The sequence below is a fragment of the Corvus hawaiiensis genome, chromosome Z (assembly GCF_020740725.1).
Source record: "Corvus hawaiiensis isolate bCorHaw1 chromosome Z, bCorHaw1.pri.cur, whole genome shotgun sequence".
Taxonomy (NCBI): domain Eukaryota; kingdom Metazoa; phylum Chordata; class Aves; order Passeriformes; family Corvidae; genus Corvus; species Corvus hawaiiensis.
In genome coordinates, this window is record NC_063255.1 from 47,385,662 (window position 1) to 47,413,633 (window position 27,972).

The window sequence follows — 27,972 nt, forward strand, 5'->3', positions numbered from 1 at the left end:
CTCTTCCTCCTCCTCCCACTTCCCTCCCCGCCCGCCCCCTTCGCCGACGCCGAAAGAGGGGGGCAAAGCCGCCGCCCGCCTCGTCCTGCCCCGCCCCGCCTCGTCCCGTCGCGCCCGTCCCGTCCCGCGGGGCGAAGCGCTCCGTGCGGAGGCTCCGCGACCGCCCCCGCAGCCCCCGCCCTGTCGCGCTCGGGTTACCCTCCGCCTGCGAGCCTCTCCTGTTACGATGCCCGCGGCGGGCGGGAGGGGAGGGAGCCGGGCCCGGGGGGGCCGAGCCCCGTCGAGAAGGGAAGGAACGCGGCCCCGCGGCTCGCCTCCGAGGAGCGCGCAGGGTGGGAGCTCCACTCCGCCGGCAGCTCCGGGGCTTTCCAAGCCGCCGGTATCGGGCTGTTTTCTTTTTGTTTGGTTTTGGTTTGATTTTCTTTCTTTTCCCGCTTTATTGGTGTGGTTTGGCTTTTTTTTTTTTTTTTTTTTTTTTTTTTTCAATAGACAGTACAACTGTCCTGGGCTTCTTCAATATCGCCTTGAACCCAAATATGCTTGCAAAGATTCCCATTGGCCTGCTATCCTTCCTATGAAGAAGCTCTGCCTTTTATTTTTGGTTTCAATACAAACTTAATTATCCCCTCAGCTCCTGTGCTGGAGATGAGGAACAACTAACCCTTTCTTGCAGCTCGATATGGGGAACAGTTAACCCTCTCTTAGAGCTGCTCATGGGTTTGTAGATCTCCACTGTAATCACTGGACATCATACACTTCCTGGCTGAAGAGCTGTAGGTTGCTCATGGGGACCTTTGTCTACAGACTGTTCTGTACTTCTTACCATCCTTGATGCACTCTTGAGCATGACCCTGATCTAATAGATCTAATTTTGAGTTGAAGAAATACGCAGGATGTAAGATGTGATCAAACCATGCCTTCATAGAGTGGCAGAATTATGTTTTTTCTTGACAATACTTCATGAGGATCTTTTGAGCACAGGACATGATGTTTCTATGGAATGGCCTGTCATAACCCTGAGATTTTACTTATGCCAGCTCAGAGCCCACCATTTTTAATGGCTGTTTATCCATGTGTGTCATTTTACATTCACCTATACTGGATTTCTTATATTGCACATTCAGTCTCATAATGTCCAGGTATAGTTCTTCACAATGTTTCCTCTTATTACTGCCAAATGAGTACCACTGATGAACTTTTCTGTTTGACTCCCTTCCCAGGTAAGGCAAGAGCACACTGAACAGCACACATTGCAACATTGACTCTTGCAGAACTCTACACCATCCAGCACCTCCCTCCATTGTGAGAACTGGTGATTTGTTCCTGTACTTTGAATTTTATCTTCTAAGCAATTACTGAGCTATACCAGGGCTTTCCCTCTTGTTGTTTTCTCTGCTTAGTCTCCTTAAAAGCCTTTGTCAAGAACCTTTTAGACACCCAGTCTGATACGGAAATTAGATCACCCTTATCCACGTTTTTGTTGACCTTTTCAGAGACCACCAAAAGGTTTGTTTAAGGCAGGACTTTACAGCAGCAGTGTTGACTCTTCTCAGATAGATTGCATTAGGTGTCCTTTAGTTCTAACCCAATTAGCATCTCTGTATTTGGACAGTACAGGCACGAGGTTTGCAGCCCTCTAGCTCTCCAGTCTGTACTGAAGTTTAGTGTCCCATTTTCTACCCTCCACTCTTCAGTCGCTAGTGTTTTAAATGGGAGGTTACATGCTGCTGTTGCTAATTCAGCTGCTGCACTCTCTGTTGAGAACTCAAGGACACAGATGCTCGCACAGAGGCATGGTTGCTACCTGAGTGCTGTATGATAATGAAAATGGTTCATAGTAAAAGCTAATGGTATAAGGAAACTGAAGCATACATGTATAAGTGCGGACTGGTAAGCTGGTGCTATTAATGTAAGTAAGAAGCTATCTTAATAATCAACTACATATCTTTGCAAATGTATGTGTCTGAAAGCGCTCAAGAGTATGGTACAGACAAAACCCCACCAAGGTCTTTGACCCAGGGAACTGTCTGCCGTTCTTCCTACTGGAAGCCATCTGTTTTCTCTCTTTCAGACTTTGTTGTAAATTCTCTGGACCAAGGATGGGCTTTTTAATGAACATTTTTTACTTGACACTAGCATGGGGCACAGGAAGGAGGACGAGACATCAGCTCTGAACAGGGGTGTTTCAGCTGCGCCGCCTAGGAATGTCCCCAGGAATGTCTGCAATGCAGTTATCTGCCCAAAGACAGGACTCTTAGCCTTTGTCCTTCTAGGATAAGGTGCTAGAACCACAGTACATCCCCATTCAGCCTATTTGCAGAGCAGGCAGGGAGCAAAGGAAAGCTGCACCTGTGCGTGGACATGCACTGCTGATCATGCACACCATCCTGCCCTGCAGGTGTAAGAGTCTGTACTCCCATAGATAGGCATGCTGCCCAAATGGCAATATAGGGGTGTGGAGGAAAGAGGAAAAGGGGCATGGGGGTTACATCCTTTTTGTATGTTTCACAGGTTTGACTGTGTTTATTTGGTTTTTAGGAACCTCAGCTACTAAAACCAGAATAAGGCAGTTATCAGAAGGGCAGAAAAGAAATAAATCAGTGTTTTTTACTTGTGGGAACCTTCAGAACCATGCAGAAAGGTCCCATCCAGGCCTCAGAATCATAATTAAAATAAGCATTGTCAAGTCTTCTGCTTTCTAAAGGCCCCAAGTTTTGGACCGTGGGCATACTGGACTGTGGAGAAAAATCAGTGGAAACCAACAATGTTACACTGTTGAAGGGGGAATTTCAGAGCTCCTCTTCCTGGGTTCACACCCCTCTATGTTTTTGTTCCAACAATTACCTTCTGTCCCCTTCCTGCTTTCTGGACTCATACAAGATTGGACCGATGCATGTGACTGCAGCACAGATTTTCTTCTGTTAGGTAAAGCAGTATCACAAACGAGACTGATGCAGTTTGTTAATGCTCTGTAATTTTTTTACAGCATTAGAGAGAGCTTCAGGTAAGGGGAAGGAGCAATTAATCTTTGCCAGAGTGCAGCCTTCCCTTATTTTCACTGTAATGTTAAAATACCTTTACTTAAATAATGAATTGCAAGATTAGTTGGTATTGTCCTAAAAACTCTGAAAGGAGGAAGAATATAAAGATAGCAGCATTAACCAAATATTTGCCAAGAAAAATAGTTATTTTTAAGACTCACATGACAGTTCCTCACTTGTCATTCTATTTCAGGCCTGCTTTATGTGTTTGTGAACTGAAAAGGTATTATCTCCAGTATCACCTCATTTCTCCTCCAATGACTGATGAATTTACATCCCAAGACTGTGCTGAACATGTTGGAAAAATTGACAAAAACAGATCCTGAGATTAGTAGGAGCCTTGGAGAACATCAAGGAACTGCTACTGTGTATCTGAACTTCTGCTTGCAGGAGACTGCAAAACTGAGGATGTTTTTCTGTGTATGCTGCCTGTGGACATGAGGACTAGTCACTGAAGCCAGTGGTAACAGCAGATGCTCAGCATCTCTGACAACTGGGCCACATGCTTATGTGAGACCTTGTTATTATACAAAAAGGCTCTTATTCCTACTCTTTTTTATCTCTGCCATATAAGCTGACCTAGTTTACAATCTGCCTCTGTACAGATGTGTGCTCTTCCATGGGCAGAAAGAGGGTGGAACCATTGCCAACCAAGAGTGCCTGGAGTTAGAACGGGAAGAGACACAGGGCAACTCAGGATGGGGAGATAAAGAGAAGGAAATGAAAGACAAAGATGTTTGGAGGAAAGGAGAGAGAAATAGGGAGAGAAAGGAGTGAAGCTGTATCTGCTGCTCCTGCTTTATCCAGGAGACATAGGAGTTACTCAGAGTCTTTGCTTTGGGACCCTGTCAGTATATGGGAGCCTGGTTTCAGTGAGGCAGAGTTTTTTATTGTTATGCAGTGAACCTTCAAATGGAGAATAATTCAAAGAGGATACTTCTTCCTGTTAGAATTTTTTTCAGGCTGCTGTTTACAGCCCAGCACACTATTCTTGTTCTCTGTGAGCTCTAAAATATCCTGAGACCAATGCAGAATAAAGAAAGGAAGGAAAATTCTGTGATAATGATGCTGAATCTGCCAGGCACTTTTATATCATGTATTAAATGAAATGCAGTCCTGAAAAGTGATGTTTGATATGGTAGTCTCCACACTGAATTCTACTGAATATGAAAAATGAGTTTTGCTTAGGATGCAGATTTTTTAAGGGTCTTAGACTGGCTGTCAGAAATTTTGTGATTAAATTAATTTTCCTTTTCTTGTGGTTCTGGTTATTTCTCTGACTGCAGGAAAACATGCAGATGAGCTGGATGAGAGAATGCACCAGCTTTTAATAATATGTGTGAGATGAAAATGGTACTTCAGTGTATTCTCTGTGCATTTATAAAGCTAATGAATGCAGAGATCCATCAGTCAGTCAGCAGAAGAGCTGTAGGAAGTTTGGAGGTCACATTCATAAATGCTTTATATTCAGTGCAGGGATTAAATGTTGTGAATTACAGAGGCAGGGAGCTGCTGGTAGAAAACTGACTGGAGATCCCTGTTCTATTCCTGGCCTTGCTGTTGACTTGTGATGTGATTGAAGGCAAGTCACATTCCCTTATTTGTCTATATGAGTTGATGAATTTTAGGATAGGGACTGCCTGTTAGTGGGAGTTGGCAAAATGTAATAGGACCTCAGCTGTGGTTAGGGAGTTCAAATAGAAAAAGTTCATACATAGAATGAACTTAAAAATTCCTTTCTGAAGTTATTCACCTGACTAACAGGCTCATTTACATACATCTATTATGCGGTGGAATAGCTTGGCAAGATCTCTATCAGCCACTCACTACATGAGTAATCTCATTGGCTTAAATGTGACTCCTTGAGTGAGTAATGTTTTAGTACTGGCTTCATAAACTGTCTGAGTCACCATCAGCTTACAAACTACGTGTGCAACCTTGCAAGCACTTACCACACAGTATAGTGTGTTTTACTGCAAGCAATTATGTCACAGGGGTAATACCCAGTAGTAACTTCACACCCACGTGAAGAGGTTACTCTGTTCTGCAGTTGAAAAACCAGCCAAGTTTCATTGGCATCATGTTCTATTCGATTCACGGGAACTGTTAGTTTCCCTTCACAAGAAATCCAAAGAAGTATTCAGTACCTGAGATATTGTAAGGAAAAAAATCTATTTTATTGCAGCTTGCAGGAATGCCACTGCATAACCAACTCACGATCTCCCTCCTTGTGGAAAATGCAGTCATTTTGAATCTGGAGCTGTAAAGTTTCACTTAAAAGTTCTTTACTGTCTTGCTCTAGCTAATGTTTCTGCTTTGATTACTCCTGCCTTATCTTTGTCTCATTGTACTCTCTTCCACAATAGCCCCTGTTTCTTTCCCCTATTGTGACTCCTTTCAGTCTGCTCCTTTTCCTAAGGATAGGAAAAAAATCCCATTCAGTAGTAACTCTCTTTTATTCTACAAACCCTTCTTTCAAGTCTGCTTCATCAATAACACCAACACAAGGCAGTCCTGAAAGATGTCCCAGCTTGCCTGATTGAGCCTGATCATCCTTAGGGGCAGGAAGTGTATCTCTGTATATTTTTCGAATTACTGTCTGCATAGGAGGAGCCTTATAAACATAGCATTACTTGTTACCACAGCATTACATATTCCACTTTTATACCAACTGGTGGGGCATGATAAACATGGACTACAGTACTTCAACAATTGTGTACAGTTGCACACTGTTCCTGAAACAGAACAGGCATAGCAAAAAAGATTTAAAGAGCAGTCATTATTTTAGAAATAGGGAACCTCTGTAACTCTTCTATACAATACTTGAATAGCATATTCTCACAAAAAGCATTTGTTTGTGAACTAAAGAGCTTGATCCAAAGCCCAATGGAGACTCTTCCAATGCATTCAATAAGCTTTGGATTAAGTCCTTCCTGAGGAACAGATGCAGGCTTTTATTCACGACCAGTGGAACAATAAAACTGACAAGACAAAGAATAAAGTTGTCTGCAGAGAATAAAACAGTGTTGTCCTGCATTAGGCTCTATAGTTAAAAGAAAGTCCTGTAGAGTTGGTCAAATTGTTTGTGTAGGCAATTCACAAAATGTACAGTCCAGAAATGTTTAAGTATCTACACATAAACACCTATACATAGTGTATTTCATTGATTATTCATCTTTATAGTATTTGCAAAAACTGAGTTATAAATATAACTATAAATTCCAGTAGGTCAAGCACAGACAACACAAAAATAATTTGTTGCCATTATTGATCAAATCTGTGATGGAAGAAGGAGCTGGAAGTTTTTTATGCCATAGCTCTTACAGGGATCCAAAGTGTTTACTGAGACCTGGACTAGAGAATGGCTTTCTTTTAGTAAGTTTATCTCATTCAACATAGTGATTTCTTATCTGGCCCCTGATGTTATCAAAATGCAAGCAATAATGGGTGCTGATGTGCAGAGACCTCTCCTGCCCCTGCAGGAAAATCTGGGGCCAGAGGCACCCCAGGAAAAAGAGTCTGATAAGGGAGATAAGCAACTGTGGGAGACACAGGAGAGTGGAGTAAAGTAAAAGTGACAGCAAACAAGAGGAACAATTAGCATAAACTAAGCTTTAGCAGAAACTAAGCAGAGTGGGAACCTGGGACTTGCGACAGAGGAAAAATATGAAGAGAATGTAATCAGAGGCTTTCAATAGGCCTGTGTAGATCTTGTGAAGAAATCTAGTGATAGAGAAAGAGTGAAATGTATGTTTTTGAAACACCTGCATGAATTTATGTAGAAAGTAGAAACTGGAAAAGAAGCCTGATTAGAATCGATTGCAGTCATAGCAAAAAAAGACCTTCATAATGAACATGTGGAGAAAGACAGGTGGATTTTGAAAGAACTGAGGAATTGTGAGTGTCTGGGGCAAGAAAGTGTGATGAGCAGGAAAGGACATTACACAAAACTTTAAGCAGGAAAGAAAAAAAGAAACAAAAGCTGACAACTAAGCTACTTCTATAATTATTAAAAATAGTAACATTTAAACTTTACCTGCTCATATTGAAATGTTCCTAGCTTTTTCAGCTCACAAGTAGCAGCCTCCAAAACAGGTCAGTTTTCTTAAATTCTGTACATCTAATTACTAGACAAAGCCAACACAGTGGTTACTTCTGTTCCATACATTAACTAAATGCAGAAAGGCACATTTTGTCATGACATCTTTTCCTGGAGCATTACCACAGATGTCCTCTGACAATAACGGAGAAGAGAAATCCTTCTGCCTTCGCTTTTACTCCTACATGGGAAACTGTGTCAGGCTCCAGTGACTGAAATCCCTACTACACAGAATATCAGGGCCCTCTTGCCATACTCCTAACATTCTCACCTTTATGTTGCTACTGTCTTGGTGAATGGTCCTGCAAATTCTCGGTATCTCTCAATCTTCTGAGTTTTGCACGTTGAAGTGCTAATCTTCAGCCTTAAGCTACCTTCTCAACACACTTTACCAAGCCCTGGAAAGACAAAATGCTGAATGCTTATTCTTTCTAGCACTATTGCAATGGTGTTAAATGCCTCCAACTGGAATGTGTTGTCTGCTGCAGAGTGGATGGCAACACTTGAAGTGGCTGAGGAAACCAAGACTGCCTGAAGGTTCTCAGAAAGTCAGAGTGGATAATATTTCAAAGAAGTGGATAATAGTTTCAAAGAAGAAATTATCATGACAAGAATGTGGTTTTTTCCCCTCAAATAACAGTATCACAGTTTCCTAAAGATGTGTCCTTTTCTTGAATTAGAAAGAGAACAGGCCCAATGACCAAACCTATGGCCAGCTGAAGGACTGGCTGTCCCTGCAACAAGCTGAAGTCTTAGCTTCACTGTATTTTCTGATCATCAGAAGTGCAATCAGGCAAAATGAAGCTATAATAAGATGATACAAGAACCTGATAATAGGTCTGCTGATTAAATATACACAGTATTCTGTATGGAAATCCAACTCTGCACTACAAAAGTGATGTGCATTTTAATGTCTAGCTCACTGTTGGAGCAGGCAATCTTATTTGTCTTGGATGTGGAGGTAGGGGGTCATGTTTTACACAGGTACCACTTGGCAGTGTTCTTACTCTGCTTAGACAGCTTCCATGCAGAGTCACAAGAATAAAACTACAATGCCAGGGGTCAAACATAATGCCTGATCACTTTGAATGACTGGTTTCCCTGACCAATGTTGCCTGCCTCCATGATGATACAAAGATGCTCTCGAGAGCAATTAGCAGAAATAACTGGAAATGAACTCTTAGCTGTGTGCTGTGACATGCGGTTCAGTAACTCAGATGAATCCTCCTCTCCATCACCTAGCCCAGCTCTGATGACTTCAGCATGAGGTGGTGAGCTTCAGACAGGACATGGGATGGGGAGCGCAGCCTGAGAAAGCAGGGATGAGACTGGGCAGGAGCCAGTTGGGAAAGAATCGGCTGCAGGAAATAAACTATTTTTGATGTTGGCTTCTACCTTGCCTCGGTGTTTTGCTGCATTTTGTGTCTGAATTTCAGCAGTACCTGTTCATGGTGGGCATAGTAGCCAGATATATCTGAAACTGCCTGAAGAGCCAGGAAGAAGGGGATATGAGGCCATGCAGGCTTTGAAAGATGACCAGGGATTTTTCCTGTCTGGCCTCACAATCTTCAGATACTTGTACTGTGCAGAAAAAGCATTTCCATTATAAACTGATCCAGAGTGATGAAAGTATCAAAGCCTCTGTCATTTTGAGTTATCTGGAAGGTTTTCATCCACAACACATTTATGGCAGCAGGGCAAGAGGGAGGATGAGGGGAAGGGGCATATCCTAGATCTGCTTGAATTTTTGTTTGCTTGTTTGTTTTTGAGCAGCTGCATAGTGAAATCAGTTATTTTTTTCCATAAATTTCTGGACTTACTTAGGTTCTTTGGTAATTTAATATTTCATAACACCAATGAAAAAGCAAATTAATGTTCTATATTTCTGATCAAATATATGACACCAAAATATTAGTATTCTTTTCACTGCAAGACAAATTCTTTCAGCCTACTGCTGATCTTTTTTAAGGTCCTAAAGGTTTTGTTGACATTAGAAGTTGTTCACCAAGATGATCTCTCAATCTCCTGTACAGCAGTATAGCAGAAAACCCAAATGTTGTGTATGTACATCTTCTTCCTTGTTGCCAGTCAATTTCTAACATTCCTTGTTAGCAGCAATGATGGTGGAAAAATAAAGACAACCAGCTGCAGTTTATGTTACTCCCACACACATACACTTTTTGAGCAAAAGCTGCATAAAATAAATAAAGTAATAAAGTACACGGTATTCTGAACGCACACTCTAAAGAGAGCTGCAGGCATAACAGGATGTGTTTTAAATGCAACAATGAAGAGGCAGCATTTGCTATTTAGAAAAGAAGGGAGAAACATAAAAAACCCTCCAAGATTACGTACAAACTTTGGCTTGTTCAACAATAGGTCCAATTTGGCTAGTTCAGAGCATGTTACATGGAGTGGCTCTTAAGGAGGACTACAAATTTCTCCTCTGGTCAGGGAGAGTATTCCAAGTGTAGCATTTGTTTACTGATGTTTACTGATCCATATCCTGTCTTCACTGATTGTGAATGTCATTGCCTATTCGATGTAAGAATTTTCTACACTTTATTGAAAGCTACACAAATTGCCATTAGCTTGAACCCTACAGTCAATAGCACAGTCAGGATCTAAGTGTAGTTTGTTGTTTCTTTGTTAATAGTTTGTTAAAGGGAAGGGAACTTTATGATGGCCCAGGTCTCCCCTTGGAGTAAGTTGGTTGTTGAAAATAAAGATATGAGGATTTCTCTTTCCTGTTTCTATCAATTGAAAATATTATTGAAACAATACTGCAACTAGGTCTGCATAGCTTATTTTTGGAGTTGATCTTGAACTGATAGTTTTCTTATATAAAAATAGCATTGTCCATTTGACATACTTTGGACGTCTCTCTCAGCAAATGCAAACTTGGAAGAGTTTATAAACAACTGCTCCATATAATCCTTGCCTCAAACACCAGGATCGTCCCTTCCACAAATTGTTAGCACTTTATTAAAGAAAATTTCAGCTCTTTATCATTTGCTGTGACTAAATTAATCTTTTTTCCATGTGGGTTAGGATACTCTCAAGGACTTTATTGACTTTCCTGTGCTGGCATTTTGCTGATTCTGCTCACGCTACATTAGTAGCAACACTGAGTCAGCCTCCCTCTTCCAAAATTATGTCATTAAACCTCTTCGTTCAGTGGGGGGTCTTTATAAAAAAAAACGAGACCTCTTTTTTAAAACCAAGGAGGAAACAACACTAAGTCAGATTTTGTTCTGCGTGATGTTATGGTCCCAAGCATTGGAAGTACTGTGCTATTAAAACAAATGGCATTCCACAGTCATTGAACATTTTTCCCCTCTTCCTTAAGTATGACCTTAACTTAAGGTAGAGAAAGTTACGGGCTGATTAAACTCCAGCTGAGAGCTTTCCCAGCAGCCCTAAAGGTCCTGCTTGTGACATTACAGCTGCCACAAAGTGATACTGCATTGAGCAGAGCACTGATAGCATCCAGGGCACAATGTCTGGGAATGCCTGTGCAAGTCCATGCTCCAGCTGCAATCAGAATGATTTAAATATCTGATTTAACCATAACATGAAGGTTTCATTTTGACTTCTTTGCACTATCAATTTGAACCTTAATTTTATTGCTTGTATTATAAATTATTTCCCTAATGAAAAGTAGTTTCTTATTGACTGGTGTCTCTGAGGATGTGTTGACTTGCTGCTTTATAGATTTAACCTTAAATTTGGTCATTGTTTTTGATACCCAAGAGTGAATACCAATTTTGATACCCAATTTGGTATTGTGTTGTCCATTCTAAATTGTAAACTACATGTTGCCAGATTTGTATTTTTTATTAGTAGATCTGTTTTGTTTTGGTATTATTTAAGCACCATCTTGTTCCAGCACTGTTTGAATTTTATCAGCACCATAGGAAATACAAAAATAAAGCCTGTAGGAAATCAGGATTTTGGGAAAATATTTTTTTTTTTAGTTAGTAAAAGGAAGAAGTAAATATTATAAGAAAAATCAAAATGTGTTATGTGTTTCCATTTTCCTCATTCAAAAAAAGGAGTTACGCAGATGCTGGCTTTAGTTGATTATTTATCATGGCCTTTAAAATCTTAAAGGTAGCTCATGTGAGCTTCTCACACTAGTTTTTACCCATAGACCAGAAGAAGACACAAATTTGCTGTGTTTTATTTTTAAATGCTTCTCTAAATAAAGGGTTAGGTATTGGGCGAAATTTAACTAACTGTAATTAAAAAAGCCCAAACAACAACTCTACTGTTGTAGCAGATGTATGAAATATGCTTCATCAGTTTCATATGAACCTATTTAAGAGCCTTCATTGCTATTTTAATTTAATTTAAAGATGTGTGAAAGATTTAAATAAACTTAGGCATTAATATGGGCTATGTATACTCAAATTTGCATCTTTATTTAAAAATGTCTTGTCTATAGTGTAAAATTTTTGGAGACACTTCTAGTTTTTAACATGGTTGTTTTTGTCTTCAGAAAAAAACTTCTTCAGGCTCAGCAATGTTGGTGACCGTGAAGATGAATATCTTGGCCCTGCAGGAATTCACTTTCCGTTCACTGCCTTTCCACTCTCTGTATCTTACTGTCAATTTCATTTGCTGCTGTTAAAAACAGATGGCTGCACATGATCACAGTGAGAACGACAAAGAAAAAGGAGTATTTCTGTCATGGCTTTTCCAGCAAAACAGTGTGTTTCCACATGCCACCCCACTACACCTGGCTACCAGATGAGTGCAGCACACTTGCCCTCATCATGTTGACAAGCTCCCTGCATGACAGCCTCCTTGCAGCTGAAGACGTGACGCACTCCACTGAGCATGGGGTCCATCAAGAATTATGTTTGAACACAGTGCAGAACCCTGTGCCTCCCACAAGGACACGGTGAGAGGAGACTTACCACTGTGCCCTCCTTGGCTTCAGAACTTTCACAGGAGCATGGTCCCGGTGGGTCCCTCAGCAGCACAGCCAATCCTCCTGCACCTACAAAACCAAAGACATTTATTGCCTATGGGGGAATATGCATGGTTGAGAGGTTGCTTTGCTTTGATTAGATCCATTTCTACCCGCCACTCTCTGTCACCAGCCTGGTGTTTTGTCAGTGTTGTTAAAGAAAGCAGAAAGGCTACAAAATCTATGACTGACAAATATCTTTGTCAGCTGGAGACAGCTCTGTGTGCTGCAGAGAGGCAGCTACCTCTGGGGGAAAATGCAACATGTGCTTAGTGTTGACACAGCGTGCCATGGCTCAGGAAGAACGTACTCCATTTCAGACTGCTCAGTGGCCATCCCTGTCCCTAGGGTGATTCCCAGTGCCAGAGCTGCCCGAGTTCCTGATGGGGTGGTGGGATGGCCCTGACTGCCAGGTCCAGCCTTGTCACCCCCAAGCATCTCCCTAGACACTGGTTGCTCCCTGCTCACCGGTGTTGCTGTGCTGAAGGTGCGCCTGCGCTCGCACCATTCCCTGCATGAGCTTGTCCTGTCTTGGGGAGAAACCAGAGGACTCTTCATCACTTCTGTGTGTCCAAAGGACAGGGTAACTGAGAGCATCTAGACCCCTAACTAAGAGTATGTCATTAGAGAATGCTGTTCATCATGCAGGCACAGGTAACTGACATGACCCACTGCTTATCGGGTCATGTCAGGTCACAAGCACAGCTCACAGGGCATGGTGTGGGCTGCCTGTCTGGGAGAACCTCTGCATATTTATTTCTACATCACGCTTAGGCCTTAAAGAAGGTAAGAACATATCTGCTGATTTCACCTTCAAGGACAATCTTGCTTAAGCGTAGCTAGCCACAGACAGCTGCTTGGTTGCTTTTGGAATTTCTGTAGCAACGGCAATAATTAAATAATGTTGGGTTAGAGTTAGATTAAATCAGTTAATATTTTCTAAGATGTGAAATTAAATTATAGGAGTTACATAATCTCCTCTATAGAGGAGCAAGATGTATAAGGATTTGTATATCATCTCCAGTAGCTCTGCTGCAGGTACACTGGGAGTACATTGAATAATGTTCTTTATGCTGCCACAGCACAGTGCAAGCCTACTAAGTTTGAAATGGGTCTGTCATGTAATAATCCATCTTGAAATGGCTCTGCAGCCCTTGGTCAATACAAGGATAGTTATTAATGCCCTCTGCTGTTACTTGAGTCTATGATATTGAGTGTGTCTCTTCAACCCACTGCTATTTGTGCATGCACCACAGTTGTGTTATTATTACTTATGCAAAAAGGATCTGTGCTTCAGATATGCCCTTTGCATATTTGTTGCTCCAGCAGACAGCGGCACATGCTAACAGTGTTAGCTTGAGCTGTAGTTAAGAGACTTTCACTACAGACCTGCATCTTTCCTCCTAACAATATTGGTTGGTTGCAGCTTCAGTTAGACTTCTTTTGCTCTGTGAGAAGAGTATAAAAAGTGCCGGTGGAACTTACGTGTCCATAAAAGTCCTGAAAATGCTTTTAACTTTTTCCAGCACAGGTTCTTTGGAGCTGGCCCTTCCTCTAGCTACCTGCTGAGCTACGGTGTCCATGTAGTTCACAGAGCCAATAGGTAGCCCTCAGGCAGGTTTGAGAACTGGATTAAAACCAATGTGAGTAGTAATGGAATTGAGACCTTTTTTCTTGTGTTCTCCACACTCTGAAAAAGCCCATGAAGTCAGAGCTCTAATCCTGTGACTTTAGCACAGGACTGATCCCTTCTTTGCATTCATCTCTATGCTCTACGGGGTTCCCATAGAGCATTGCTGCTTTGGAAGTGATGCTGCAGAAAAAACAACTAGTTTATTCTGCCCTGAGTTCTTTTTTTCTTATTTTATTTCCTTCCAGCTCTCTTTGATAGCTTTATTCATGCCAATCTCAGGCCAAAAGGATCCTTCTTTTTGGTGTATCTATATATAACATTTCAGCATAATGGGGCTTTCATTGTCTGCTGACATCTATATGCTCTCCTGCTATCCAAAACCAGATGTGAAATAGAGCTGTGTGGCTTTTTATACCATTTCACTAAAACTTCCCTTCATACCCAAGCCACTGTGCATCTTTTTCAGCAATGTATTTGGAATTGTGAAGTCTTTGCATGTTACCCTTGAATGGATGCCTCCTCATTACGTAGTAGCTGTTGGACTGGATCAGAGGATGGGAGCAGGTGGTGCTGAAGTACCTAAATCTGTATTATAAATACTTTCAGGGTTTGATGTCAGACTAGATTTAGTCCAATTCCTTGGAGTGAATGTTACCATACTGTCATAAGGAGTAATACTTGATTTGAATATTTATGTTTACGCCAGGGTTTGAAAAGTGTTTCATGTGACCCTTTAGCAGAGTTTCGGGTTTGGTTTCCTCCAAAATCACTCTTGCACACAACTCAACAGTACCACCTGTAATGTGAATCACTCCACATCTGAATCAATTGCAAATGTGGTAGAGGAGTTCACTAAAAACTGTACTACTGCTCTCTGATGAAATGCTGATATATGTGCAGCCTATGCCCACCAAGAAAGCGTAGCCAGTTGACTAGGATGCTCAGTGGAGTTGTGTGTTACCTAATTTCACACTTGTGCCACAACTAGCATTCTGCATACACCTTGGAAGGCACTGGTGTCGTCTTAAGTTGTCCACTTGTAAGACATATTCCCCATTGATGTGGCAACACTTGAAGGATTAAGAAGAGAACATTACAGTGGTAATAAATGTACCTAACTAGAAGAAAGAGTCATGAAAGTCTGAGGCCTAGAAATTAACATGCATAAGAAAATTATGTATTTCCTACACATCTCACAAAATAAATATAATGAGTAGACTTCATCCCCACTCTGGTTTTGGTGAGAGGTCACATGTGCTATAGCATGGACCTCAGACCTGGTTTACATGAGGGACATGGCAACTTCATAATCACCCTTGGATTGAGAAAAAAAAATATCCAAGCATGTTCACATCCCTGGACATGTTTTAAAGGCCTAGATAGTACCAGTTCCTGCTGCCACTATCACAGCTAAAATTTTACTTTTATAATTGTGTGTACAGCAGTGATGAAGTAACTCAACCAGAACAGCTGCGGGGCAGCTCCATCAGCACTATTGGGGCTCAGTGGCTTTTCATCCCTCTCTGTGCATGCTAGTTCCACTTCTGTGCAGCACTGTGCTGACTTCTTTGTTTCCTTTTATTTGCTGTTGATTTCAACTGTGAATAGGGTTTGATGGATGACAGGAGTTTTGCAATAAAGAGGACCGAATAATACTACAGGAATGAAGCTGAGCTAACAGTCTTTCCTTAAGAGACATATCCATGCAGACCTGGGAGAGAATCAAGGTGCAGACAATTAGAAGGAATTTGGGCTCTCACCAGCATCAGCCAGTAGAGAATGGAACAGGTGTTGTCAAGACAGGAAGGATGAAATTTGAGTAAAAGTCCAGTAAGATTAGTTCCTGGTGATGTATTTGGCAGTGAATGTGCATAATATGGATGAAAAATAAAGCTACTGATGGGGAATCTGGAAAACTGCTGTGCATACCCACTCATTGCTCTTAACACACAAGGGGAGATTTTACCAGCCTGTTCCTGAATCACAGTTCTTCATGGTCAGCACTGTGACCATGAGGAAGCACCTCTGATTGGGCTAGCTTTGACTTGGGGGCACTACACTCATCTCAAGGGACCTTGCTCCACGAGCCTCAGTCTCTCAAACCCCTCGGGTTTCTGTTCTACTTCCACAGAAGCTAGACAGGGAAGGGAAACAAGGTGAAATTCAGCTACTAAAGTATGTGAACTCTCTGCAGTGACCCCAGACTCTGTTAGAAAACCCAGGAACTACAGACTTAGGGTCTTGGTTTTGATATTTGTTTTAGCAACAAAGTGCTCTGTGTTTTCAGCATATGAATTCCACTGCTGTGTTGTTGAGCTGTCAGGAAAGAACTCCAAACATATGCCATACAGCTATTAGCACTGGAGCAGTCTCTATCCATCTGAAATCTGGCAGCCTACATCCTCTTGTCAAAGAAACTGGTGCAGTAAAGGAGCAGGTCGTAGCATAAGAGGAGCTGAATCAGAGAAAAATTTCAGGGCAAATATTTGTCTCCTCAGAGGAAAAAGTAGACAAAGCACTTAAGGGTATTCACCAGGAAAACTAAATCAAGCTTTCTTCACTTCTCACAAGACAGTAATTTTTGTCTGACCAAATCAACTGTTTGCTTGCATGCAGATGGATCCGTTTATTCTCTTTCACTGAGACAGGTTGCTTGTGGGACCCCTTCTAGTCCTTTTCAAAGCCAAGGTACATTGAATATGTGTCCCAAAAGCATAAACTACTGCTCCCAAATTGGTCCTTTCTCCTTGCTGCAGGGTGCTCACATCCCAGGTCTATTGGCCAGTCTGCTGTTCACCAGAGTGCCTCCTGCCCTGCTCAGAATGGAAGGGAACAGGTCAGCCCAAACCACATAGATCCTGGATCATCATTTAACTTGGTCTTCAACAGGCCAAAGAGGCAATTCATTAGAGCAACTATTTTCACTTGACTTGGATCACAGGAATTCCTGCTGTATCCCAGTCTGCTTTCTTTCAGCTACGCAGGACTTGTCATTTAAAATGAAAGACCAGCTATGTCCTTGTGTTGATATCTTGGCAGTGCCCAGCTGAGCCAGCAGACAGATACCATGTTACACCACAAAGTAGAGTTTGCCACCCTAGTAGAGTTTGTGATTCCTGTGATTAATAGAAGGTCATTCAGAAAAATAAAATCCTCAAAGAAGGACAGGCAGAAAAAAAAGACAAAGTCTAGGAACAAAGATCTTCCAGCAAGAGTGCTGATATGTTTATTTATTAAACCACTAAATGGCTTGGTGGCTTCCTGGTGTTCAGATTGGGAGAGGTCACATAGCAGCAGGAAGAAAAAGGCATAACTAAAGTGGTGAAGAATACCACTCATTTATCTGTTTTTTTGCGCTTTTCTTTAATTAATGCTCTGGTGAGGCATTGCATGCTTGCTATGTTTTGAAACAACAGTAGGGAAACTTTCTTACCGTTTTAGCCACATTTTGAGGGCTCATCTCTAAGAGTTAAGAAAATATTTTATATTCTGTTTAATAAAATCTTCAGTCTTAGAAAATCTATTGCAGAGAGTGCTGTAGGTGCCACTTCTTTGTGATGTGTCTCTCTGATAGCAATTGTCTTAAGCACACTAGCTCACATAATCTGTTTTTCTGCATCTGATAGTAATTTTATTCACTGGGGTGAGTGCACTGGTCAGAGAACTAGTGGCACAATTCTCTTTTGCTGATTTGCTTTTCTTTTCCAAATGGTTCCTCTTTTTTCAGCTTTCACACTGTGATGTATTTTGCACTTAAATACAAATAAGACAAAAATGTCCCTACTTGTAGTAGTAGGAGGGAAGTCACACTTACTTATGCCCCAAGGAAAAGGAGCCCCTAGTGGTGACAGCCCTGAGAGTGCTGGTTGGTTTGTGACCATGCCAGAAGCACTGTGCTGCATCTGTACTAAGTGTCAAAGTCTCAATCTTCAAAATTCAGGTACACATTTTAGATGCAGATGTCTGACAGCATTTTGGAAAATACCTAAGAAGACTTTCATTTGTGGTTGCAGGCAGAGCAATTAAAGCCATTGCACAGGTTTCCATCACTGAGATGGATTAGCTCTCTTCAACTCAGGCCTTCAGGAGTGATTTGGACAAGTCCAGTCTAGCAATAGTCTTGACATGGTTTTTGCATGCTTCAGTTGTGGGGGAAGTGATGGTGGCTTGGGAGACCAGTATATCTTCAGCCATTGCTACAAGGTCATGCAATACCAGTCTCAATACCTGTCCTTTACTTGTTTTAACAAGGAATTTCTACTTACTGATATAGTTTCTAGTGACCAACAGTGATGAACTACTGTTGATTCAGATCTTGTGTGCGTTTTCTCTTAGATTTAGCTCTGTGGGAAAAATCCATTTAATAGTTAGTTCTAGTACCATAAAATAGTTGCAAGTGTGGAATGAAGTTCATAATTTCTGCTATGAGCAATCAAAACGCCCTCAGAACCATAATCTACATATATTTTGGAAAGAAACCTTAAGTATAGACCAACCCTAAGATTAAAGCTATTCTAAGAGAATAAGATTGCAATGTTGCTTAGAAAATAGCTCCCAGTCCCAGCAATCTTGATCACACTGAAGAGCTTTTGATGGAAGCAAGAGAGAACCACTAAAATTTTTGACAGAAAAATGTCAGCAAAAAATAAGCTAAAACTCTGACATGGGTTTGGAGACATGAGGAAGGGAAAAATCTGTGAATTTTGTTTCTCTCACTTGTAATAATTTGCCTTGGAATACATTCTCTTATTTGGAATTACCAGGTAAGAAGTGTGGTATTCTGTTGTTAAAAGAATAGATAGCCTTCTAACTTTGTCTAGAGTTAGTTCCCGTATGTGGCAGAAGTGCAGCCAAATGATGAATTCATTGCATTGAAGAAGGGTTTAAAATTAGCAGAGAACTCCTTGAATGGTATGAAGTAGGGAAGCACAAGTGATGTAATGCAAGTTCTTTTTAATCATGACACCTTAAGCCTAACCACAGAAAGAAAGCAGAAGGGAGGAGAAAGATTATCTCCTACTGATAACAGTTCTCTGTGAGAAGAAAGAAAAGCCATCACTTAGAGAAACAGCACTGAAAGTGCATCTGTAATGCAGTGGAGGAGACAGCTTGTGGTGCTCATCTCGCTGCACCTGTATAAAGAATTTCTTGGCCCCAAGAAATGCATGTGTGTAAATAACCATGAAGACGAGCTTCTAACCTTCTCAGCATAGCCAACACAAAGGACTGCAAGAGCTATGTGAAATTCCCTTAGCTGCTAAGTCAGACAGTTTATCTCCTCTCTTCCTTGCTGATCTTGCCCACACAGATGCAGACAAGGCATATTTTTGTGATTATCTTTTATATTACTTGAATTAGAGCTGCAATTGCGTGCACCAATGGTTAGGAATGCTCCATACATATGCAGATCATGTTGTAGAAGCATCTCCAGTAGCTGAAAGTGATGTGTTCAGTCAAACCTACTTCAGTCTTTGTTGACATTTAGCAGCAGACAGGACATTCCCCACTAGCATCGGATGCTACTGCTGAAGTGAACGGCTGTGCCTTTGCAGTGCACCTCCTGGGAATGGCAGGAAAGCAATCTCCAATTTTCAGCTAACTATGTCTCTAGATGATTTTCCAATTAAACTTATCTGCTTTTTCCTGTGAAAAACCAGTTTGACTCAAGAGGGTAAAACCTTATCTATAGCTGCAGAGGGGGTGGGACAAACATAGTCTGCTGACATTTACCTGCAGGTAATAGACTGCATATGAGAGGAACAATCACCATCAATTTTCCTCTCACACCTCATGGTCTCCTAGGAGGTGACATTTTGAGTCTGGTTTGCATTTGGAGATCTTGCAAAAGCGTCAGGCTCTCTGAAGGTGCACTGCAAGTGATTGAACTGCACACATCCAACTTTGGACTTAGGACTAAACAGGTATAGCTTATTCTGAGCAGCCTTGTCCCATGCTGGTAAAAAAAGTCATACTGCCAGATTTTCACAAGTTATCCATGAGTTAAACTAGTAAAACAAGGAGGTTTATAGCATAAAACCCTGAAGAACTATTTCAGTTCTTGACAAGGCAAGAGCAAAACCCCAGAGAACACTGATAGCAGGTTTGTGTGCCCAATTATTTTGTAGTGGTTGAGGGCCAGACTGCAATGAGGCAGACATAGCCCAGACTACCTGGACTGGTCTAATGCTTGATCTCCAGTTATGCATACTTTTGAGCTAAGATTGTACTGTCAATTGCTTTGAAGAAACGTGCAATTTTTCTGTCAGAAAAATTTCTATCAATACTTCATGGCAAAGTCAAAACTGTCAGTTTTGCTTGATAGAAAATTTATTAATGCCTTGTCACTGTCTTCTGTTGTGGTCAAGATATGAAAGAATCCTGTTCAATCCTACATTTGTACTAGACACACATATTAGGGCAAAACCTGTAAATTCTGCAATGCCAGAATCAAATCTTGCTAGACCTGGCACATGAGAGTTGGAAGGTGCAGGTGAATTGATGTCGTCATGGCATGAGCCATGACAATGCTGGAAAGCCATGCAATCCAGGAGAGTGTACCCTTTCAGGGCAGGTATTAGTTCACCTGAAGTTAAGGGTAGATCTACTATCTGCAAGAAGAGATCCAGAGCACTGAACAGAGTAATCCAACTTTTGACAAAAGGACATCAGAGATAAGATCCAGACATTAAAGGATGAGGACACATGTCTTCACCTAAGCTTAGCTGTGCTGCATGGTAGTCAGTTTCAGTCATTTCAGAGGGGGTACTTACAGAGTAAGTTACTGCTCAATTAGAGAAGATGCATCAGCCTCTGGCCTCTGTGGATAATCTTAGAAAATTATATATAATTATGAAAAATTATAATGTTTGCTTTCAAAGTACTACTTGTTTTCACAGGCAAACATAATACCCAGATATGGTATATCCTCCTCAGTTATTCACATATCAACTCCCCAGTTAAAATAGCTAGGGAAATTCACATTCAATTCAAGAGGCATGACTTGCTGGTCAAAATTCCAGTGATGTTTCTTATTAAAGCCATATGCTTTAGAGAGTTCAATAAAGGATTCTTGGCTCACTAATAGAGGAAGAGATCAAGTGCTTTAAAAGCAGAAGACAACCTAAAAAGAAAAAAAATTATGATTTTGGTTTCATCATATTGGACTATGTTTTTCATCTAAAAGGTGTAGTATTTCTGGACAGAGCATAAGTTAATGTGCAATGTCAAATTATGTCATATCCATCACCTTCCAGAAAATATTTAGGGCATTATGAGAAGTATAACAAGCAACACTTCACAGAATCACAGAATAATCTGCGTTGAAAGGGATCCACAATGATCATTGAATCTATCTCCTGGCCCTGCATAGCACCATTCCCAAGAGTCACACCAAGAATGTCCGAGAGTGCCTGAGAGCATTGTCCAAACTTCTTGAACTCTGTCATGTTTGGTGCTGTGCCCACTTCCCTAGGGACCCTGTTCCAGTGCCCAACCACCCTCTGGGTGATGAATCTTATCTTCATATCCAACCTAAACCTCCCCTGACACAGCTTCAGGCCATTCTCTCATGTCCTGTCACTGTCACCACAGAGGAGAGATCAGTGCCTGCCCCTCCTCTTCCCCTCACAAGGAAGTTGTAACTGCAGTGAGGTCTCCCCTCAGTCTCCTCTTCTCCAGGCTGAACAGACCAAGTGACCTCAGCCACTCCTCACACGGCTTCCCCTCAAGGCCCTTCGCCATCCTCGTGCCCTCCTTTGGACACTCTCTAACAGCTCAATGGCTTTTCTGTGTTGTGGCACCCAGACCTGCCCCCAGCACTCGAGGTGAGGCCGCCCCAGTGCAGAGCAGAGCGGGACAATCCCCTCCCTTGCCCGGCTGGTGATGCTGTGCCTGATGCACCCCAGGACACGGGTGGCTCTCCTGCCTGCCAGGGCACTGCTCACTCATATTCAGCTTTAACCAGGAGCTCCAGATCCCTTTCCTGAACTCATTTCTGCTTTCCAGCCTGAATTTCCTCAGTCTGTCTGTACATTCAGAGTTGCTCCATCCCAGGTGCAGAATCTGAGACTTTCCCTTGTTGAACTTCACATGGTTGGTGCCTGCCCAGTCCTCTCATTTGTCAAGGTCTCTCTGCAGGCCTCCTGCCCTTTGAGGGAATCAGCATCTCCTCCCAGTTTTGTCTCTTCTGTGAACTTGCTTAGAATCCCTTCCAGTCCTGTGTCCAAGCCATTTATGAAGATCTTGAAGAGCTCAGGGCTGAGAATGGAGCCCTGCAGAACCCCCCTAGTGACAGGTCACCAGTCTGGTGTCACCCCATTCACTGTAACCCTTTGTGCCTGACCCCTGAACCATTGCTTGCCCCTTGCAGGACATTTTATCCAGCCACGTGCTGGACAGTTTGTCCAGAAGGATCCTGTAAGACACAGTATCAAAAGCTTTACTGAAATCTGGAAAGATTACATCAGCTGGCTTCCCTTGATCAGCTAGGTGGGTGTCAGGAAAGAAAATCAGGTTTCTCAAGCAGGAACTTCCCCTCATGAAGCCTTGCTGGCTGTGATCAGTGACTGCATTGTTCTTCAGGTGTTTTTTAATACCTCCCAGAATAATCTTCTCCACAACCTTACCAGGCACTGAAGTGAGACTGACGGACCTGTAGTTTCCAGGGTCCTCCTTGCCCTTCTTGAGAACTGGGACAACATCCACCAGCTTCCAGTTAGCTGGGATCTCTCTGGATTCCCAAGATTGCTCAAAAATCAACAAGAGAGGTTTTGAAATTACATCAGCCAGCACTGAGGATTCTTGGATAAATGCCATCAGGCCTCACAGATTTGTAGGGATGTAGCAGGAGCAGCAGATCCTGCACAATTTCAGGTTTGACTGGGAAGTGAACATTTTCACAGTCATGGTCCTGCAGGTACTGAGACCCCCTTAGTCCATCACCTGTGTTGAAGTCAGAGGCAAAAAATGCATTAAGTACCTCTGCCTTGTCTACATCCTCTTGGTGAGGTGACCATTCTCATCCTGTAATGTGCCAATGTTATTTCTACACTGCCTTTTGTCATTAATACATTTGATAAAAGTCTTTTTATTGTCCCCCACATTTCTGGTCAGCTTCAACTCCAGTTGGCCACATGAATTTTCTCCCTACAGTGGCAAACAGCATCTCTCTGTTCTTCCCATATCACCTGACCTTGCTTCCGCTCTGCGCAGACATTCTTTTTTTGCCTTATTTCCAAGAGAAGATCCCTGTTCCGGCAAGCTGGCCTTCTGCCTTGTCTGCTTGACTTCCAACATTTGGGAATTGCCCACTCCTATGCCCTTAGGCGATGATGTTTGAAAAGTGACCAGCACTGATAGACCCCAACATTTGCAACAGCATTTTCCCATTTACTCACTAGTGCCCTGAGCAGCCTGAAGTTTGTTCTCCTCATGTCCAGAGCTGAGGCTTTGCTGGCACTTTTCCTCCTGACAACAACTCAATCACTCTGTGATCACTGTGGCCAAGACGGCCGCTCATCTCCACTTTGCTCAGGAGATCCTCTCTGTTGACAAGCAGCAGATCCATGAGAGCATCTTTCTGCGTTGGTTCCCTTAGGACCTGTTCCATACAGTTATCATCCAGGTTTTTTAGGCATCCTTTAGCCTGGGTTGTACCAGCTGTGTGAAGCTCCCAGTTAATTCCTGGCAAGTTGAAGTCCCCATGCAAGGACAAAAGCAGTTGACTTGGAATTGTCCCTTAGTTTCTCAAAGAATTTGTTGGCATTATTGTCCTGTCTAGGAGGTCTATAGAAGATTCCCACATTGACATCCACATTATTTCTTTGCCCCTTGATTCTTATCCAGAGGCTGTCAACCATGCCACTGCCAACTGTGGGATCCATACATTCCAACCCTTCTATTACTTTTGAGTCCTGCTGCATAGAGATGGGCTAACTGGATATAACTTTCCCGACTGTCCCCTGCTTTGAGAACTCATGTAGAGACAGCATCCAGAAACAGAAAACCTCCACATTACTAAAACCTCTAAACCTCCAGATAAGCAAACATGCTGGGAGATTAAGGGGGTGCTTTCTCTCAGCACTTCCTAAATGAGCACAGGCCAGCCATATATTCCCAAAGGGCTTTGTCCTCTCTCACTTCTTCAAAGTCACAACATGTGCTCCTTAAGATGTGCCCTGCCGATGCAGTTCAAAAACTCCGACTCTTGTGTCTGTGGTATGCCAAACATGGCTCTTCAAGGGTAGAACAAACTGCTATGGCACAATCCACAGTCAGTAGAAAAATGATAGTTGTCTCCTGCAGGCTTGTGGAAATTATCAGCTCAGCTCTACTTGTTCTCTCTCAGCTGTTTATCTTCCTTGTGACATGCATTGTCTAAATTCAAAATTAAAAATATTTCTGGGGCAATGAAAGTCTTTAAGCACTTGCATTCCACAGTATGTCAAATCACAGTAAAGACTGATGCTTCGCTTTTGGTAGCTATGCTTGGTTTCAGCTTTTTGGAGCCACATCACTTTAGTTTACACCACTCTCCTTGCCTGCTGGGGCAGAAGTCACATGTGTGGCAGTCCCATGATGTGAGAGGCTTTCCTGCCTAATGAGGCAGTCCATCTGTGCAGGCTGCACCAAAGTGGAAGCTGATGCATGAACAGTATGTATGACTATGGAGTTTTTGCAGAGTTTGAGCCCTGAGCCTGGCTGGGGGCATTCTAAAGCTGTAATAAGCAAAACTCACCTCCTCTTAAAATGTAGATTTTGTAGTGTACTTGCATCTCTCTCTACCTGTCCTATTTCTTTTGTTCCCTCTATTCCTCCTTAGCATGAACACTGAATAGTGCTGATTGAGTAAAGTGTCTTCCTAAGAGAACTAGCTACCATCTTGAGAATAAAACAAACTGTGTAGAGCCTGTACCAGGGAAGCAATAATCATTTTGTGCAACTCCCATCTTGACAATAAGCCCATAATAGCAGTGGAATAGAGCATGAAGAAAGCATAAAATTACATCAGGGCTTCAATTACCTTTTCATATTACCTGTAACTCAAATACTTACTGCTTCAGTGCTAGAGTTATTACTTACTTTTATAAGACTTTAAAATAGCATTTTAAAGAGGCAGCCTGCCCTATAGACAGAGAATCAAGCTCTGAAAACAAAGAGCAGGAAATTTCAGAAGGTTTCAGGGTAAGCCCCCAAATGTCAGGCTGCTTATTTAAACCATTCCTGTTGAAATCTAACGAGCTACATTTCTTGTGAGATTTTTATAAATTAGAAATGTATTAGAAAGCCTCTTTTTGAAAGAGCCACTGTACTTTAATATCAAGTCTTACCTGGAACATGAAATTGTGTGACATAATGAATAAAGAAGAGAGGTGGCATTTGGTGGTTTTGGGTTTGGTTTGCTGGATGTTTTTTTTTCTCTTTTTTTATCTTCCTTTATCTTTAAATGATAATCAATTTACTTGATCCTCAACAGTTCTCAATTTGTGAATAGTTCAGCCTGAGTTTAAAGTAAGTTTGTGACTGCTTCTTCCCTTATTCAGGCTGTTCAAATAGTCTCTTCATAATGGGTACCAAGTAACAGATAAAAATAACTGTCATGCTTAATTTATTTTAACAGTGCAGGTAGGTTGCTTGGATTTTCCACATTTGTTTTCTGAGAACAGCAGTGAATTTTCTACCTCAGTAGAAGACAGTTTCTAAGAACACAAGAAATGCCCTACTGGACTGGAAAATTTGTTTTTGACAGCAGCAGGAAGAGGCTTTGCATAGGGAGAACTCCTGCACCAGTCTGTATCCCCTGTACTTCCTCCAGCATCACAATCAATAGATTAGGAATGTCACTGGACATGTCTCAGCCTTGTCCCTTTAATATGTTTTCTGACTGTTATCAATTTGTTTGTTAACATGGAGACATTTGTGTGTCTAGGTTTTTTTTGTTGCTGCTTCTGTTTGTTTTGTTTGTTTTTCCTTCTGCATAACACCCTCATCATCTACATGGTGTGTGAGCTACCATGTTTATCACTACCAGTTCAGAAATCTCTAAGGAGAACAAGCAGTGAGCCCAAGTACTGTTATAAATTATGGCTTGTTAAACAGCTTAGTAATTTTAAATGTCTAAGATATGACTGCAGAAAGACTGAATGCTCAGGAATCGAAACATTCACAGTCTGAATTTCAGACTACCTTAAAATAAGCTCTCATAGTATCTAGAGGCAAAGGCAGTCAAAGTAGTCATAACTTTCAGGAATTTTAGCCTCTAGCAATGTTTTTTGCAGAGAAAGGATCAGCAGAAAGGGTTCACGCTTGCTAAGGACACACTATTTAATAAGGAATTAGGTTAGCAAAGGAAGACAGATGGCAAGAGCAGACAAGACAGTTTGAGACCTAAGGCCTAATTCAGATTTAACACAGCTAAGATGAATGGCCATTGAAGTCAGTGATATATATTTGTATCAGGGCTGAATTTGCTTCCCTGAGTTTTGCAGAAGGAAGTGAATAGTTGACTTCAGATAGATGTTTGGATTTTGGATTTTTTTTGAAAGCAGGGATGATCATATGAATATTTTGGTGTTATCCAAAAGCTTACACTTTAAAACGCAGTAGATTTAATAAGCAGAGGTGTTTCCTGCATAATGCAAATGTAGCTGAAAGAGTGCCTGGCCTAAGGCTTTGTATATACATAATGGAAACAAACAGATGGAGACACAAGCAGAGGCTTGTCCAGAGCAACCTAAGTTGAATGGAACTGTGAATCCTTGTTCCCTCCCTCTGAGATTGGTCTCTTTTTGAGTTTCTGCAAGAGTTGCTGCGGGGTACCTAAGTCTTCTTAGAGTTATAACAGGAAGTATATTCATTGTCTAAGTGAATATTTGGAGAAGGAGCACTGGAATCTAGCAGTTCACCATTTCTACATTTTCCTTTTATTTAGGTGCCTTTTGGCTTCTGTCTAGCTATGGGCAATCTGAGAAACAACATTAAGTAACTAAAGGGTTACCAAATGCTCTCCCTTTGTCTTCTCCTTTTCAAGGAATCAGTTCCAATAGCTTCTGGTTTATAATTTTTTATTTTATTTTGGCTATAAAATTAAAAGATAGATCTTATCCTAGTAAATGTGATACTATTTTGCATTTGCTGCTGTGTAATTACATCTCTGTCAACTGTTGTTTAAGGCATATTGATTGCCCACCTGCTTTTGTTCAGGGTGCTCCTGTTAAAAATCAGTGACTTGGGAAATCCTTACTGGAAAACTGTACTGAGTTAGTTGAGGCTGAGTGACCAGAATCTTGCAGAAAATTGGAAAAGCAAAGAAAAAGAGAAAGGAAGACAAAACATTTATGTTCTTGGGGAGATGTAGATGTTTTTCTGCCCTCCAAAAACATTGTCAGAACACTGGTTATGCAAGGAAGCAGTAACAGATGCTGCCGTGATGGGAACAGTCCAGTCATGCTTCTCCTATGTAATGCTGTGGCATTTCCCTCCTATCCTGTACCAGTGCGTCAACATAGAGCAAGGGCAAGTAATCTTTCCTTGGCTTTAACACACCCTGAAAACAGCCTGATCTGTTACATAATGAGAACTGCCTCTGTACCTAACATCTCTTGATGCCAGTGACGCACACTTACAGGGCAGCAGAAGCTTTCCTCGTGATGGTTGCTAGCGTGTTGTACACAGAATGCTTGCTGATGGGATACTTCAGCAATAATTGTACATACAGGAGGTCTGGGGGCTGTAATTCTTCCCACCCTGGGCACTGAATCACTCTGTGGGTGTAAAGGTTTTCAACAGGGCTCCTTGCTGCTGAGAAACAGTTACCTGCCCGGTAGCTCTTCTGTTTATGACTTGTCATCCATGCAGATTAAATGTGCCTGCATGATAACTGTGAGGAGACACATTGGCATCAGAAAACTTTTTTCTGAGGGATTGACTGAGCTACCAAATTGTAGGCAGTCACTTCACTTCATTGTCTCCTATCTTTGTTCCTCATTTTTCACATAATAATGATAGCACTTTTCTGCCTTAATAGGATGCTGTTTTTTTAAAACCCACATTGAATGCTAAAATATACCTTACAGCATTTTTTGCACTTCAAGTTTTGAAGACCACTTCCATTCAATTCTTCACCTACTGCCTGGAAATAATAAAGATGTTCCACAAATACTTAGGAAGTTTGATACTTTAGTAAAATCTAGTGTACCAGGTCAGTTGCACAAGGCACACATGCTAT

At 41.7% G+C, this 27,972-nt stretch overlaps 1 protein-coding gene and 1 long non-coding RNA gene across 8 annotated transcripts in view; one reads left to right on the forward strand and one right to left on the reverse strand.

Annotated features, from left to right (window-relative positions):
- PALM2AKAP2 (PALM2 and AKAP2 fusion) overlaps positions 1-27,972 on the reverse strand; it is a 271,083-nt gene that overhangs the window by 94,845 nt on the left and 148,266 nt on the right. For all 7 annotated transcript variants that reach the window (XM_048292519.1, XM_048292521.1, XM_048292524.1 and 4 more), the window contains one exon: positions 12,063-12,145. In XM_048292519.1, the coding sequence (XP_048148476.1) occupies positions 12,063-12,145 (83 nt within the window). The remainder of the gene's footprint in view (positions 1-12,062; positions 12,146-27,972) is intronic.
- LOC125320331 lies at positions 120-4,377 on the forward strand. The gene is made up of 3 exons (XR_007201077.1): positions 120-379; positions 1,221-1,302; positions 3,235-4,377. It is a non-coding gene; the product is annotated as an uncharacterized LOC125320331 (long non-coding RNA).